Here is a 14,801-nt window from a genome sequence, read left to right as displayed (position 1 = left end):
GCAGAGCTCAGAAGAGAAGGCAGAGGAAGTCTGATCCCCCTGAGTTTGCATAAAGCACATGGACAGAGGTTTCTGTGTTAGTTCACTATTCATGTGTGATACTTAGAGGGGGTCTCTAGAAGCCCTCTAAAGGAATGAAGTGAGGGGAGATTCCCACTAAACTCTCTAGAAGCCCTCTAAAGGAATGAAGTGAGGGGAGATTCCCACTAAACTCTCTAGAAGCCCTCTAAAGGAATGAAGTGAGGGGAGATTCCCACTAAACTCTCTAGAAGCCCTCTAAAGGAATGAAGTGAGGGGAGATTCCCACTAATCTCTCTAGAAGCCCTCTAAAGGAATGAAGTGAGGGGAGATTCCCACTAAACTCTCTAGAAGCCCTCTAAAGGAATGAAGTGAGGGGAGATTCCCACTAAACTCTCTAGAAGCCCTCTAAAGGAATGAAGTGAGGGGAGATTCCCACTAAACTCTCTAGAAGCCCTCTAAAGGAATGAAGTGAGGGGAGATTCCCACTAAACTCTCTAGAAGCCCTCTAAAGGAATGAAGTGAGGGGAGATTCCCACTAAACTCTCTAGAAGCCCTCTAAAGGAATGAAGTGAGGGGAGATTCCCACTAAACTCTCTAGAAGCCCTCTAAAGGAATGAAGTGAGGGGAGATTCCCACTAAACCTCCATCACCTGTTTTTGAAGAAGCTAATTTTTCTTTGATGTGTGAGGAGTGTTGGTTTCTTCTGTGCCTATGGCTCCAGAAGCCAAATGTCAAAGATCCAAGACCTTATTTCATGCTGAGAAGGCCTGTGTTCACTCTTTCAGACTTGGAGGAAGCAGGAAGCTCTTTGGGATGAGGTAGTTAGCTCCCTAATAGTGATGGATTCATGATTTGAAAGGTCTTAAAAATATTTTTTAAAGGGGCAGAAAGAATAAGTGGGGAAGCTTAAGTCAAATCTCCTGCAACCCTGTGCAATTATTTTGTTATTTTTTTAAGTCAAAGTATAATTAACATACAGTGTTTTGTCAATTTCAGGGGTATAATATAGTGATTGCACAATTCTGTATATTACTCAGGGATTATCATGACAAGTGTACTCTGAATCCCCTTTATCTACTTCCCCACCCACCTCCCCTCTGGCAACCACCAGTTTGTTCTCTGTATTTAATAGCCTGATTTTCTTGGTTTCGTTTTTTTCTTTGTTTATTTGTTTGCTTTGTTCCTTAAATCCTACATATGAGTGAAGTCATGTGGTATTTGTCTTTCTCTGACTGACTTATTTCACTTCGCATTATATCCTTTAGGTCCATCCATGCTATTGCATATGGCAAGATTTCATTTTTTTGATGGCTGAGTAATATTCCATTATATATCGATCGATCGATATATCACATCTTTATCCATTCATCTATTGATGGACACTTGGGCTGTCCCCATATCTTGGCTATTATAAATAATGCTGCAATAAACATAGGGGTGCATACAGCTTTACAAATTAGCGTTTTTGTTTTATGTGGGTAAATACCAGTAATATTCCAGTAATGGAACTACTAGATCATATGGTAATCCTATTGTTATTTTTTTAAGGAAACTTCATACTGTTTTCCACAGCCTCTGCATTTTTAAAATGGAAAAAAAACCCAGCTTAGGTTTCTAAACAATCTGCAAGTAGGAGAGTTTGCTGAAAATATCGACAGGCTTCTGAAGGGTCTGCTCTGAAGGATGGTCCCCTCTTGGCCAATGCAAGCAGGGCTTGTGGTGGGCCTCTCTGGCCTCTCTGGGGATGAACTGGGAATCTGGGTAGATTGTCTCAATGAATCATAAAATCCCAGAATGCCCAGGCTAAAAGGAATCCTAGACTCCAAGTCTAATTGGATTCCTTAGTTCTTAGGTGAGGAAACAGGCCCAGAGAAGGCATTTGGCGTGATCAGGCCTCACGGCTAATTAATAGCAGAACTGGGAGGTCAACTCTCCAAAAGTTGCTGTGGGCCTCATCGGAGGCTCAAATTTTTGAGATGTTTATTAGAAAAACAAAATACCTTCCTTCACAGTCACAGTTCTCTCTAGACATCACTCGGGTTGTTTTTTCTATGCCATCGGGCCCTGCCATCTACTTCTTATGGCTTCCCACTCCAGCTTTTCTGTCCTGGCCATGCCCACTGTCCAACAAGATTCATAGCAGGATTTCTTCCAAGTGGGGCGCCTGGCCCCTCTACCTCAGGATTGCCCGGGAGCCTCTCAAACAAGCAGATCTCTGGGCCTGCCACCATTGAGGAATCAGAGTCCCCTCACCCATGAGTCCGTGTTTGGTAGACAAGATGTAGACTTCCACCTCCAACCCATTTCTCATGCCCTTGTCCCTGTCTGCCGTAGTTGTTTCAAAAATCCCACTAGTCAGTGAGCCCTTTCTTTGTACTGGGCTCTTTTTCACACACTATCTCCTTTATTCCTTGGACGCCAGCTGTATACTTCCCTGTCACTCTCAAGTATCCATGGGGGGAGGATGTGGGGGGAAAGTGTCGGTACCTCCCACCCTCACTGAAGCACTCCTCCCAGGCCCTCCTCCCAGTGTGTCCTTTTCTTCTTCTCCCAGGCCATTCTGACTAAAGTTTAAGGAAGCCTGGTAGACTTCTACTCTGCAAGTTCTCCCTGCCACTCTTCTTTTCCTCTGAGCTGGTGATCCCACTGGGAAGAGCTCGGCACCCATCACTTACTTCTTCCAAGTGGCAATCCAACTCCTTTCTCTGCCAGAGAGTGGCCTGGGCTGAGTGAGAGTGTGAGTGGGGGTGAGAATGCTTGACAGAGACTGCGCTTGGGGATCCTTTCTGCTTCTGTGGTCAGCAGCGAACATAGGAGAAGGGTACCGGGAATCTTCGTTCTGCCCTTAGCCATCTTTCTCTTCTCCCTAGGCTAGCTGCCTTCTAGCCTGGCCTGGCTCCAGGCCCTCCTTCTGGAGGTCCCTCTTTCTCTGGTCTAGTGCTCCATTTTTCCAAATCAGTTGTCCTGTGTCCCCTGGGCCTACAGCCTCCTTCCTGTGGCCTGTCAGGATTGTTCCAGGAGCTTCTAGCTTCTTTTCCAGGCCCTGGACCACCAAAGAGGTATGAGAGTCAGGTGTGAGACCAGACCAGAGCCAAGAGAAGAGGGATGGAAGGGAGGCCAGCCCCACCCGTGCCCCATTGCCCCCCAGCATATCCTTGGGGGCCAGAGTTCTTGGGCTCTTCCCCATCACCCAGGGTCTGTGGCTATCATCTGCCTTCTCTGTCCCCACCCCCACCCTGACTCACCTACGCTGACTTTTAAGTAAGTGCCTCAGTGCTTAAGCTGTCAGTAAATGTTTCTGCCCAGCAGATGGCCGATTTTGACGTGGGCCTCATCTATCAGGCCTTTCATGATTACTCCAGCCTGTGCGGCTAGGTCCCTCTTTGTCCCTTGTACTGCTTTAAATGGAGCTGCCCACAAAATCACCCTCTAGAACTTTCTGTGGTCACACGCCTCCCATTCCCCGATTCTTCCACCTGCTCTTCCCCATCACTCTCCCCTTTCCTTGTTCTTTTACTTGGAGATCTTAGCTCTCTGGCTTGGCTTGGTGATGTATTTTGGACACACTTCTCTGGCCTAATCTTGGCCCCTGGCATCCTTTCTGCCCTTTGCCCCCCCCCCCCCCGTATTGCACGTACAAGCCACGCACATTCTGGCTTCCTGTTCCAAGACTCCTGGGGCCTACAGACCCCTTCTATATGCAGTCAATACCCTAGAGTTTAGCTTTTGGGTCCTTGTCATAAAATGCCATAAGAGAACACAGGATAATTTAGTCTCACCTCCTGATGTGACAAATGTGGGAACTGAGGCCCAGTATGGAAGAGGTATGACTTTGTGGCCAGGCCCCAAAAATAATCTGTTGGAAGGGCAAAATTAGGACCCAAGCCTTCTGATTCCTAATCAAATACTGCCCTCGAGCTCTTCACGTGGGCTTATTTCTTGCCAGCACGGGTCATTTTATGTAGCACCTATGGGCCCTGGAATCAGACTCTCTCACCTTGCCTGTGGACTTGTGTGTGACCCTAGGCTGTTACTTAGCCTTTTGGGCTCCCTCATCTACAGAATGGGGAGGACCAAGAATAAATGGTACCAGCCTCATAGGATTGTTCCGAGGATCGAATGAGATGATGCATGCCCACATTAGCTGTCCAGCAAGTGTTAACTGCCATATTTTGTCATTGCAGGTCTGAGCCTGTAGTAGGTCTGCATAAAGACCTTGGGGTAGCAAAGAGGGATCTTAGCTCTCTGACTAGGAGAGGCCTTGGGAAAGACTGTTCTGACTTTGTTGCCTGATTCAGAGGGAGTGATTCCAATGATGGGTATCCAAGGCCACATGGAAAGAGAGGAACAGTGCCATGGATAGGGGAAGGGGAGAGATTTGTGGATCAGGGAACCTTTGGGTCTCTGCCTGCCTGCAGGGATGTCTGTGGGGTTAAGAGTTAAGGAAATCTGGGGCCTTAGGCTCTCAATATCACCTTGACCAAGAATGGCCAGGGCTCTCAGATTTGTATGCATTATTTTAAGGGGCACGTGCCCTTTGCAGGCAGCGTCCCCCCACCTCCTGCCTTGCCCATCCATCCCCTCCATGTTAAGGCACAGTGCACTCTGGGACCTCTGTTCTGGGAACTGGGAGGCTGAGGGCTATTTATCATAACCAGGAGGTAAAACTGAGATTGCCTGCCTCAACCCCCACCCCGTGGGCTTAAGATGAAACTAAAAAGCTACAAGTTGCCTTTGTAAAAGACACGATAGTGTGGCTTGGCATGGGGGCAACATTCCAGTGGCTGGATTTTCTCCCTCCTTTATCTCTTCTACCTCCTCTGCCAGAGGACGAATCCCCATGTCTCCTCTTCTAAGGGTGTTTCAAATTCAAAGGTCAGGAAGCATCCATGTTGTGGCCCACAGAGTCCAACCAGCCATATAGAACTCATGTCCTCACCAGCACCACCACCCTCTTTCTCCTTTTGCCCTTCCTCCCGCCTTGGAGATTTTTCACACAACCCTCCACCTCCAAACTGATGGATTATTGACTGCTAGGAGCTATAATAACAGCAACCTCAACAAATATCTCATACAATCAAAAGCCACAGACACACTCTGCTTGGGGTACACTTGAGCTCAGGCAGAGAGCTGGGGACCAGAGCTCTTGGCACCCGACACACACCCAAAGGTATGAATTCCATCCTCAGGGCCCCTTGACTCAATTCTGGCTCTACCTTGAGCCCCCCAGGGTCCACATGCTTCTTGCTCCCCCAGCTGGTACCCTACCTCAGCCTGGCCGCCCCAGGGGCCCATGTGATGACCTGTCCCCTTTAATACCATGTGATGGCTCATTGCAATATGTGTGTCTAGTGAGCCATTTGGGGCAAGATTCTTCATTGTTAAAATGGCCAATGAATCTTGTCAAAGATGGTAGGGGCTGAGAGTGACCTGGCTAGTTGTCCTATTTTGCCCATCCTGTCATAGGCCAGTATGTAAGATTCTTTGGGGGCAGGAGAGGATGGGCATTTAATGCTCACCAGATTTTGCTGACTGTAGACTGTAGTTGTAGAATCATTGGCTCTGAAATCCTCCAGAACTGGATGTGAGTTCTAGGTCTGTTATATACTACGTGTGCAACCTTATGCAGCTTACCTCATTTCAGTGAGACTCAGTTTCCTCAGCTGGGAAATGGGGATGAAAACAATAATGCCCACCTCATAGGGCTTTTGTGAGGGTTCAGTGAAGAATGCATGTAAAACCAGGGGTTTTTCTTTTGCTTTTAGATTTTATTTATTTATTTGAGAGAGAGGGTGAGAGAGATGGAGCAGGAGGAGTGTCAGAGGCAGAGGGAGAAGCAGACTCCCCACTGAGCAGGGAGTCCGACATGGGGCTCAATCCCAGGACCCTGGGATCATGACCTGAGCCAAAGGTAGATGCCCAATCGATTGAGTCACCCCAACACCCCTAAAATCAGTTTTCACAGTGCTTGCCTGGCACAGAGTAGGGGCTCTGCAGTTTTGTTATTGTATTAATTGGGTAATATTTTTTAAGATTTTATTTATGTATTCATGAGACACACAGAGAAGCAGAGACATAGGCAGAGCGAGAAGCAGGCTCCCCATGGGGAGCCTGATGTGGGACTTGATCCTAAGACCCTGAGATCACGACATGAGCCAAAGGCAGATGCTCAACCACTGAGCCACCCAGGTGCCTCTTAATTGAGTAATATTAATCGCCCTTGACAGCAAGAACAGAGACTTTATCATAGTATATGTGGGCTGACAAGACAGAATGGGACTCCTCATCAGCTAGGCTTCGAGGCCACTGGAGAAATGGCAGAAAGCAGCTTTTAGGCCAGGTTCTTTGCTTTCCCTAGAGTGTGCTGAGGCATCTGCTGGATGGTTCTGGTGGTCAGACACCCACAGGTGAGGCTGTGGAGTGTAGAGAAGTGACCGTCTATCCCTCTTGCATGCCTTCCTCCTGACACCCATGGGCATTCAGGGGCGTGGCTTTGCGGAAGTCACTGAAGATGTCACTTCACATAAGGTGGCCCCCAAGCCATGCGGCACTTTCTGCTTTGGGCAGCTGTCTACCCAAGGACTCTCAGACCAGGATGAATGACTGCCAAGATTGTTTTCCTCCACCCAGGATGCCACGAGGGGGCTCAACTCTGCTCCTGAGAGCATAAGCCAGAAGTTCTAGAACTACCCTGGCTGGGGAAAGGGAACAATAATCCCCTCAAGGGCTATTTACCAAGTTCTGGGTTTCAGCTGACATGACTCCAAACCCTACCCCATTTCTGCCTTCTTCCTCAACTAGAACTGGCGCCCCTCGGGCTCGTGTTCATTTTCTATTGCTCTGTAGCCAGTAACATTTCGGTGTCTCACACAGTATAGATTTCCTCCCTCTCAGTGTCCATGAGGCAGGAGCTTGGGCTCTCGCAAGGCTGCACTCAGCGGATCAGCTGTGGCTGGGGGCTCATCTGAGGCTCAAGGTTTTCTTCCAAATGGACTGGTTGGAGGCTGCATTCAGGTTTCTGAGATTGTGAAGGTGGACTGAGGTCCCCACTTTCTGGCTGGCTGTCAACTAAGGCTTGTTTGCCTATACTGGAGGCCACCTGCCATTCCCTGACATGTGGTCTTTACTCACCACGAAATAGCAGGTGGTTCCTTCAAGCCCAACAAGAGATTATCTGCCGTGGCTTCAAATCTCTCTGACTTCTGTATCCAACCTCTGGACATGCTTTTAAAGAGAGCTTACCTGATTAGGCTAGGCCCACCCATACTCAAGGGGAGGGGATTTGCAGGATAGGCACGCTTAGAATTCTTCCCACCACAGACTCTATGAAAAAGCACCTTGGCCTATCAGATTATTTTCTAAAAACCGAGACCAGCTGCTTTCCATTAGCATTCCCCACTTTGGGAAGGCAGCTAAGCATAATCTTCTGAATCCTTGAACCTGAACCTGGCTGTGGTTAAGACATTTCAACAGCCTCAGAAGACAGACCTCATTCTTGTGTTGTTTCTCTTTTGCCCCCTTGTTCAGCCCTCAAGTCAGATATTTTGAAAAGCAGAAGGCAGCTGTGAGGCCTATGTGTCTAGGGTTGGCCGAGAGAGAGCAAGCAAGCCTTGAAATGCTGACCCATAATGGAACTTTATGCCTCTGCTGGGCCAGGCTTCCTGATGACCATTATTACATGACTTTGTGCTCTCTGGAAGTGCTTCTGAATGCCTCTTATTTACAGGATAAAAACATACATTACCTCCTCTTTCCCTACTCAGCTTGCTAGCTTTTTCATGGATTTTGTGCGGAGGGGATTTTTACTGAAAGCCTGTCTCATATTGTCTCCATGTGTTTAAAAAAGGGGACCATGTTTCCCACCGATTTCCTATTTGTCACTGCAGTTCCTCCCCTACTCCCCACTCCTGCGTTCATCCAACCATAAAAAATTGCAGCAAGCACCTTCTGTGTGTCTGGTACTGTGCTAGGTGCTGGTGACATCCAGATAGGCAAGATGTGGTCCCTGTCTTCAAGGTGATATCAGCTATGACAGAGGCATGTGCAAAGGTCCGAGGGCGTGGGGCATGGATGGTGACCTTTGAGCTGGATCTTGAGGAACATGTAGGATTTTAAGGATGTGGGGATCAGGGGGTTGATGTTCTAGGCCAAGTGGACAGCCCACACAGAGCACTAAACGTAAGAGAACATGGTGTGTTTGAGGAATGACTGGTAATTCTGGCCATGAGGGTATGAGTGGGGGTGGACTTCTGGTTCACTGGAGGGGAGCAGGGGAGACCAGGTTGCAGAGGGCCTTGGATGTCAAGAACTTGCCTCCCATCCTGCCAGAAGTGGGAAGTTGATAAACTAGTTTAAGCAGGGGAGGGTCCGACTCAAGCTGGTATTTGAGACCAAACATTGTGACTTTTTTGAGATATCAGTGAGCTGACAAAGAGTTTTTGCTAAATATCATACACAAAAGTAGAGGCCAGATGAGGTGGTCGAAAGGCCACTTTGAGAGAGCCCTGCTGTAACAAAGGAACAAGGTCACTTTAGATTTCTATTAGCTACAATGAGACACGTGAAAGAAATACAATGATGTCCCTATGAGAAGCCAAGTTCTGGTCAATAAAGTTAGTCCGGGGCGGGGGGGCAACCGAAAAGAAGTTTTGCCAGTGGGAGAGTAGGAGGAGGCAAGGTGCCCATTCCTGAAGCCTCCTCCATGAGGTTCTGGGTCCAGCCTAGTGTAGTGGGGCTCTCTACTAGGGTGCTGGTGGCTGGGACACCTAGGAGTGGATTCTCTACACCGAGGACAGGGGGGACCCAAATGTGCTTGGTTCTGGATGGTGAATAACCTACGAGTGGGGCCCACCTGGCTAGGAGTGAAGTGAGGCCTCAAAAAGGTGGGAATCAGGGGGTCCCTCCCCCAGGCCAAATGTTCCTCTGCCTCCAACAGCATGCCTCTACTTCTAAGAAATTTCTGACCATAACGGTGGCTCTTACATTCCCTCCCCTTCTTTTATTGAATTTAGGCATTCGGGCAGCAATCATTTATTGAGTGCCTGCTGTGTGCTAGGTACCATTTTAGGGGCTGGGAGATCCAGTGATGTACAAAATACACAAGGCCCTCGACCTTATGGAATTTACACTCCAGCAGAGAAGACAGATGAGAAACAAGTAAATTAATATAAAATATAATTTCAAGTAGCACTGAGGGCTATAAAGATGTTCAGAAAGGGTCATGTGATGGAGAGAGACTGGGGGCTCTAACTAGGGTGGTCATGGAGGTCTTCTCTGGGAGCAAACAACTGAGCTGACCTGAAAGCTACAAAAGAGTCAACCATGTAGCTAGCTGGGGAAGAGCCCTCTGGGCAAAGGGAGCAGCAAGTGCAAAGATCCTGAGATTGAAAGGGCCTGGTGTTGGGGATTGGTGAGAAGATCAATGAGGCTGCAGCAGAGGGAGAAAGGGTGGGGGGAGGGAGCAGAATTGGCAGTCAGGAGGCTTAGGGTCAGATCACATAAGGTCCCAGGTGTAAGGAGCTGGGACTTTGCTCTGAGCACGGTGGCAAGCCACTAGGGGGTTTTGAGCAGGGGGTACATGTGACTGATTTGGCCACCGTGTGGAGAATAGGGAGGCAAAAATGGAAGCCGGGACACAAGCTAGATCATTGCTGTGATGCAGCAACAAGACAATGACAGCTCAGACGAGGACAGAGATGGTCGAATTATAGAAATATGTGCAAAGAGGACTCATAGGATTTACTGTCAGATTAGATGTGGCATACATACATACATACAATGGAAAGAGAGGAATCAAGAGCTCCTAAATTTCAATCTGAAATTTTTCAGAGCTAGGGAAAACTGCGGAGGATGGGTATGAGGCAAAGCAAGAGTTCCATGCACTGTTAGTTGGAGGTGTTGACCAGGCAGTTGGTTATAGGGCTCTGGAGTACAGAGGAGACATCCAGGCTAGAGAGAGATGCCATGGAGTCCAGTATATAGATGGTACTTCCAGTCTGAATGAGATCACTTAGGACGTGATAGCCACTAGCCACACGTGACCCTGAGCCCTTGAAATTGGCCAGCTCTAATTGAGATGTGCTGTATGTGTGAAATGCAAACCCGGTGTCAAAGACTTAACGTGAAAAAATGTCAAATGTCCCCTTGATATTCGTTTTGTAATGATTACACATTGAAAGGCTCCTATTTTGGTCCTGTTGAGTTAAATAAAATAGGATAATGTTTCGGCTCTACCCAACCTCACTGATTTCTTTTTGCTTTTTTAAATGGGGCTACTAGAAGCAAGCTACACAATGGCTTGCTGTTGTGGCTCATGGTCATGTATCTACTGAAGGGCCCCGGCTGAGGAAGCAGGGATAGATACAGAGGGCCAAGGACAGTGCCTTTAGGAGCAACAATATTTCGGATCCAGGGAGAGGTGAAAGATCCAAGCGAAGGAGTTTGAGGAGGAACAGCCAATGAGGTCGGAGGAAAATGAGGGGAGTGCAATGTTCAAAAAGTCAGAGCAATGAAGTTATTCAAATAAGGAGGGAGTGGCTGATGTCACAGGGAAATCAAAGCACCCGTGGCCTCATTTAACAAGAGTCAGTTTGGTCGAGGGCTTTGTAGGCACTTTGGGTCTGGAGCCCGAAGAGAGCGAGCCCAGGAGAATAAGCGAAGACAGAAGGATAGTAGGTATGGATGACATGCCTCTTGTAAGCTCTGCTTGAAAGAGATGCGGAGACGTGGAGTGGTAAGAGAATTTCAAATCAAGAGGAGGTGTGTGTATTTCCCTGTGGTTTTCGGTTGGTTGATGGAGACAGCGAGACAGCGCAGCTGATGGTGGTGCCGTCTTCAAGGCATTTTGGATTTGCTTGGGAGGATGAGGCAGGTGTGCCTTGCAGAATCGGAGACAGTCTACACTCAAGAGTTAGTCAACTTGAGTGATTCTAGTAAGTGCCCTAAGGGATTCAGATGCTGCCAAGATGTCCTCTTTGTTCTCCCTGTTGGCTTCTGTATTTTTCTCTTTGACTGTTGCTTACCTTTCTTCTAGCCCTGACAGTGTTGGATGGGTTAAAGACAATATTAGCCTACTGTGGCCCGGCATTTTGGAAGGCAGACTCCCTTTCTACGGACTTCTCCAAAGCTCAGAGACAGTTTATTTCCCCAGTGTCGAAAAAGCCTTCCTTAGTATTGGGGGTGGGAGTGCTGCCATGTTTATGAAGGTGGCCCAGGATCTCACCCGTGATGTGAATTGCTCCTGGCCCAAGGAATTCTCCTATCCTCCCTTGGAATTTCTGAGGGGCCTCTGAACTTTACTATCCCTTTGCTTCTCCCAAATCTCCAGGTAGAACTTTTGTGTGTGTGCATGCGTGTGACCATTAGTGAGGATTGTGTGGGCTTGGGATTAAGTAATTTTCACGCAGAATTGTGATGCTAGCTCATAGAACTTGAGTGACTTGAACGAAATGTCAATACCTTTCAGCCAAAGTCCACCAGGATCACACCCGTCGTCAAACGAGTTGTGTTTATTACTCATCACGGTAAGAAAGAACACACACTGTAGGAAATCATAGGACTTCTTGCTAAGAGGGTCTGAAGCCACCTTAGAGCCTACAGGCATCCCTCTTTACCTCTGGAGATGTATCAGGGGCTTATGGCTGGAGGGCTGGACCACACGGGCCTGGAGTCCATCCACGAAATAGCAATGGCAGTTTAACTATGTCTGGGAGCAGAGCAGATCTGGGGTGGGGAGGGAGGCTCCAGAACCTACTTAACCCTGCTGCATGATGGTACTTCAGTCAGATCAAGACCCTAGGGGGAGCTCTTATGAGGCCCATCTCTGCCCGCCTTTCTACAGCTTCCAAGCTGTGTATGAATATAGAGCAGGCTTTCTCTGGGTTAGGGTACTGATCAGGTCCTCCTCCTGACCCCACACCAACTCCCATAAAAATGTCAGCATTGATTTATAAATATTGGATTATCCACAGACACGTTTCCCTAGGCCTGTTGACCCTAGCTTTTGCTAGAAGGCTAGATTAAATGGAAAATTTACAGTTGATGCTCAATCGATGATCTGTACTGATGGAGAAAAGCACAAGGACAGATGATTCTCCCATGACATAGGATAAGAGTCATAGGAGAATTAGCCTTTTGATGGCTATTTGGATTGTTTCCCATTTTTGGTTATTTTAAAACAATGCGGTGATAAAAATTTTTGCATGTATGTTTCTGTGTACAAGTGTGAATATATCTACAGTGTAAAGTTCTAGCAGCAATGATACTGGATCAAAAGGTATGTGCATTTTAAGGACTCTTGATTCTGCGAAACTATTCTTCACAGAGCAGTTTACACTCCATAGTGTATGGGAGTGTTTATGTTTCTTATCCTTGTCGGCAATGGAACATCATTAGAATTAGAATGTCAAACTTTTTTGACAATCTGATAGGTGGAAATATTAACCTGATCTTTTGATTTACATTTCCTTCATTAGGAGTGGGACAGGGTCTTTCTTCATGTGGTTATTGACTATTGGTATTTCTTTTTCCATACACTGCCAATTGTATCCTTTATCCTCTTTTACACGGAGTCATTTGTCTCTTGTTGATTTATACGTGCTCTTGACAAATTAAGAAGGTTGGTCCTTATATCTATCTTTGTTGCAAGTAGTATTTCTAGATGTATTATTCACAAACAAACCCATTTCCCCAATCCCAAGCAAGACACTTGCTGTGTCTATGTATTTGCCTGTTCTAGACATTTCATATACATGAAATTATGATCTTTTAAGGAAGGGTAATTTTCCCTAATGGCAATTCTCTTTGTCTGGTTTTCCTTGAATGGTTTAAGAATCTAATGGAAGAATAAGGGGTAGGGAAAAACTAGTGTGTTGTGCCCTGGATATCAAATAATGATCTTTTGCTTTTTCACTCAATCTTTTAGTGATACTAGTATGGCTGAATCACTAAGTGAAGTTTCTGGAAGTCTGGAGGTTCTGGAGGCCAGTGAGGATGGTAAGTAGCCCAGTAATATCTTGTAAACTAGAACTAGATTTGTTTACTATATTTAACTCCTAAGAAAAAACCAAGTCACAAGCAAACTTTTTGGGTTCAACTCTGGTATCAGAAGAGGTTTATCTGAGGCCTTGCAATCTTCTTTTGGGATGGTTACCAGGTTCTGCATACTAAGGTATGAGAAATATTTCTGCTTAATCCGGAAAAAAAAATGAGAGTAGACCATGTCTGAGAGATTCAACTGAGGTCATACTGTAGCTAGTGATCCAGATTTAACCAACAGCTAAATTTGTGATTTGAGGAATAAAGGGAGAATACAAACAAAAGATGCCCCCACAGGCTTTGGCTAAGTAGGACTCAATTTATAAAACTTCTTCTGTAAAACTTACTCAGATGTGTGTCCATTCCTTCATTTGAGGAACCACCTATGAGGGATATGCGACCATGAGGGAGGTAAAAGTCACTAGACAATGATAAGCTTCACTGACACCACACCCCTGCCAAAGGAACCATTGGACATAAAATAAGACATTGATTAAATACAGAATGAAATGTAACAGTTCACTGGCTTGTTCTTCAATTTTTTTTTTAAAATTTTTATTTATTTATGATAGTCACACAGAGAGAGAGAGAGGCAGAGGCAGAGGCGGAGGGAGAAGCAGGCTCCATGCACCGGGAGCCTGATGTGGGATTCGATCCTGGGTCTCCAGGATCGCGCCCTGGGCCAAAGGCAGGCGCCAAACCGCTGCGCCACCCAGGGATCCCTTGTTCTTCAATTTTTGTGGATGTAGTGTGTGATGTGGAGGACGTGGTCTGGAAGAACAGAATGGAACCTTCCTATGGTTTCCTAGAGGCCTGATTTCACTGATGATGTGGGGCAGGAGATGCCGAACCTGATGCATAGATCCTTGAGGGCAGGGCTTGGGTCTTCATGTCTGCGTCACCATTGATTAGTTGGGTCTCAGAGAGAGTCCTTCGGTACCCCCAAATATTTAATCAATGAACGAATAAATAAATGAATGATAGGCCTCTACACCAAGACAGCCCCAATTACCAACTGACCTATCTTTTTGGATATGAGCTAGACAGATGCCTACAAAAGAAGGTGGCAATGCGGTGCATCTTGATAAAGAGTGGAGATAAGGAAATGCCTTTTCTCTGTTCCCAAGGTTTTGTTTTTTAAAAGACCAGACATTTGGGTGTGTTTTGAGAACTAGTCATTGCTAGCCAGAGAATAACATGGCTGTTCAGAGGTAGATGGAAAGAAAGGCTAAGGTAGAAATGTTTTCTTCCCAAGCAGCGATATGAGGCAACAAGGTACCATTATGTGATGCACTTTTAAAGCCCACTAAGGTCAACCCAGGTGGGCTGCCTGTATGCTTGGTGGATAAGCACATATATAACCCAGAAGCAATGATTCTTCATTGGAGTTAATGGTGTTTTCTTCTCTGGGGGGTAAAAACCTGCCTTCCGGGAGCTATTTTCTGGAATGTGACACACAGCCCTCGTTGGATGAGGATGTAGAAAGCTACTGCCTGTTTTGGAATCCATAGTGCAATCAATGGCTTTATTGTAGGAGAAGTTCAGACAGCTGGCAGCTCACTGACCTCCACTGCTGTACCTGACAGGGCATGAGTTACCCTGTGTAGAGGCAACCCTACATGAACATTGCTGGATACAGACGTTTCAACACTCACCTGCTACCTAGGTCTATCTACCCTTTGGCACTTCAGCAGCTTTGAAAACCAGCCTGTGCAGGGGTCTCAGCTGCCAGGCACCTCTTTACA

General features: G+C 46.7%; 1 protein-coding gene across 1 annotated transcript in view; it reads left to right on the top strand.

Annotated features, from left to right (window-relative positions):
• Window positions 1-12,953: 12,953 nt before the first annotated feature.
• Window positions 12,954-14,801, top strand: part of KIAA1210 (KIAA1210 ortholog) — a 36,269-nt gene continuing 34,421 nt past the window's right edge. The window contains exon 1 of the mRNA XM_041740475.1: window positions 12,954-13,014. Within this exon, the coding sequence (XP_041596409.1) occupies window positions 12,954-13,014 (61 nt within the window). The remainder of the gene's footprint in view (window positions 13,015-14,801) is intronic.

This window comes from Vulpes lagopus, chromosome X, assembly GCF_018345385.1.
Source record: "Vulpes lagopus strain Blue_001 chromosome X, ASM1834538v1, whole genome shotgun sequence".
Taxonomy (NCBI): domain Eukaryota; kingdom Metazoa; phylum Chordata; class Mammalia; order Carnivora; family Canidae; genus Vulpes; species Vulpes lagopus.
The sequence above is the reverse complement of the archived record's forward strand: the minus strand, read 5'-3'. Positions and strand labels throughout refer to the sequence as shown.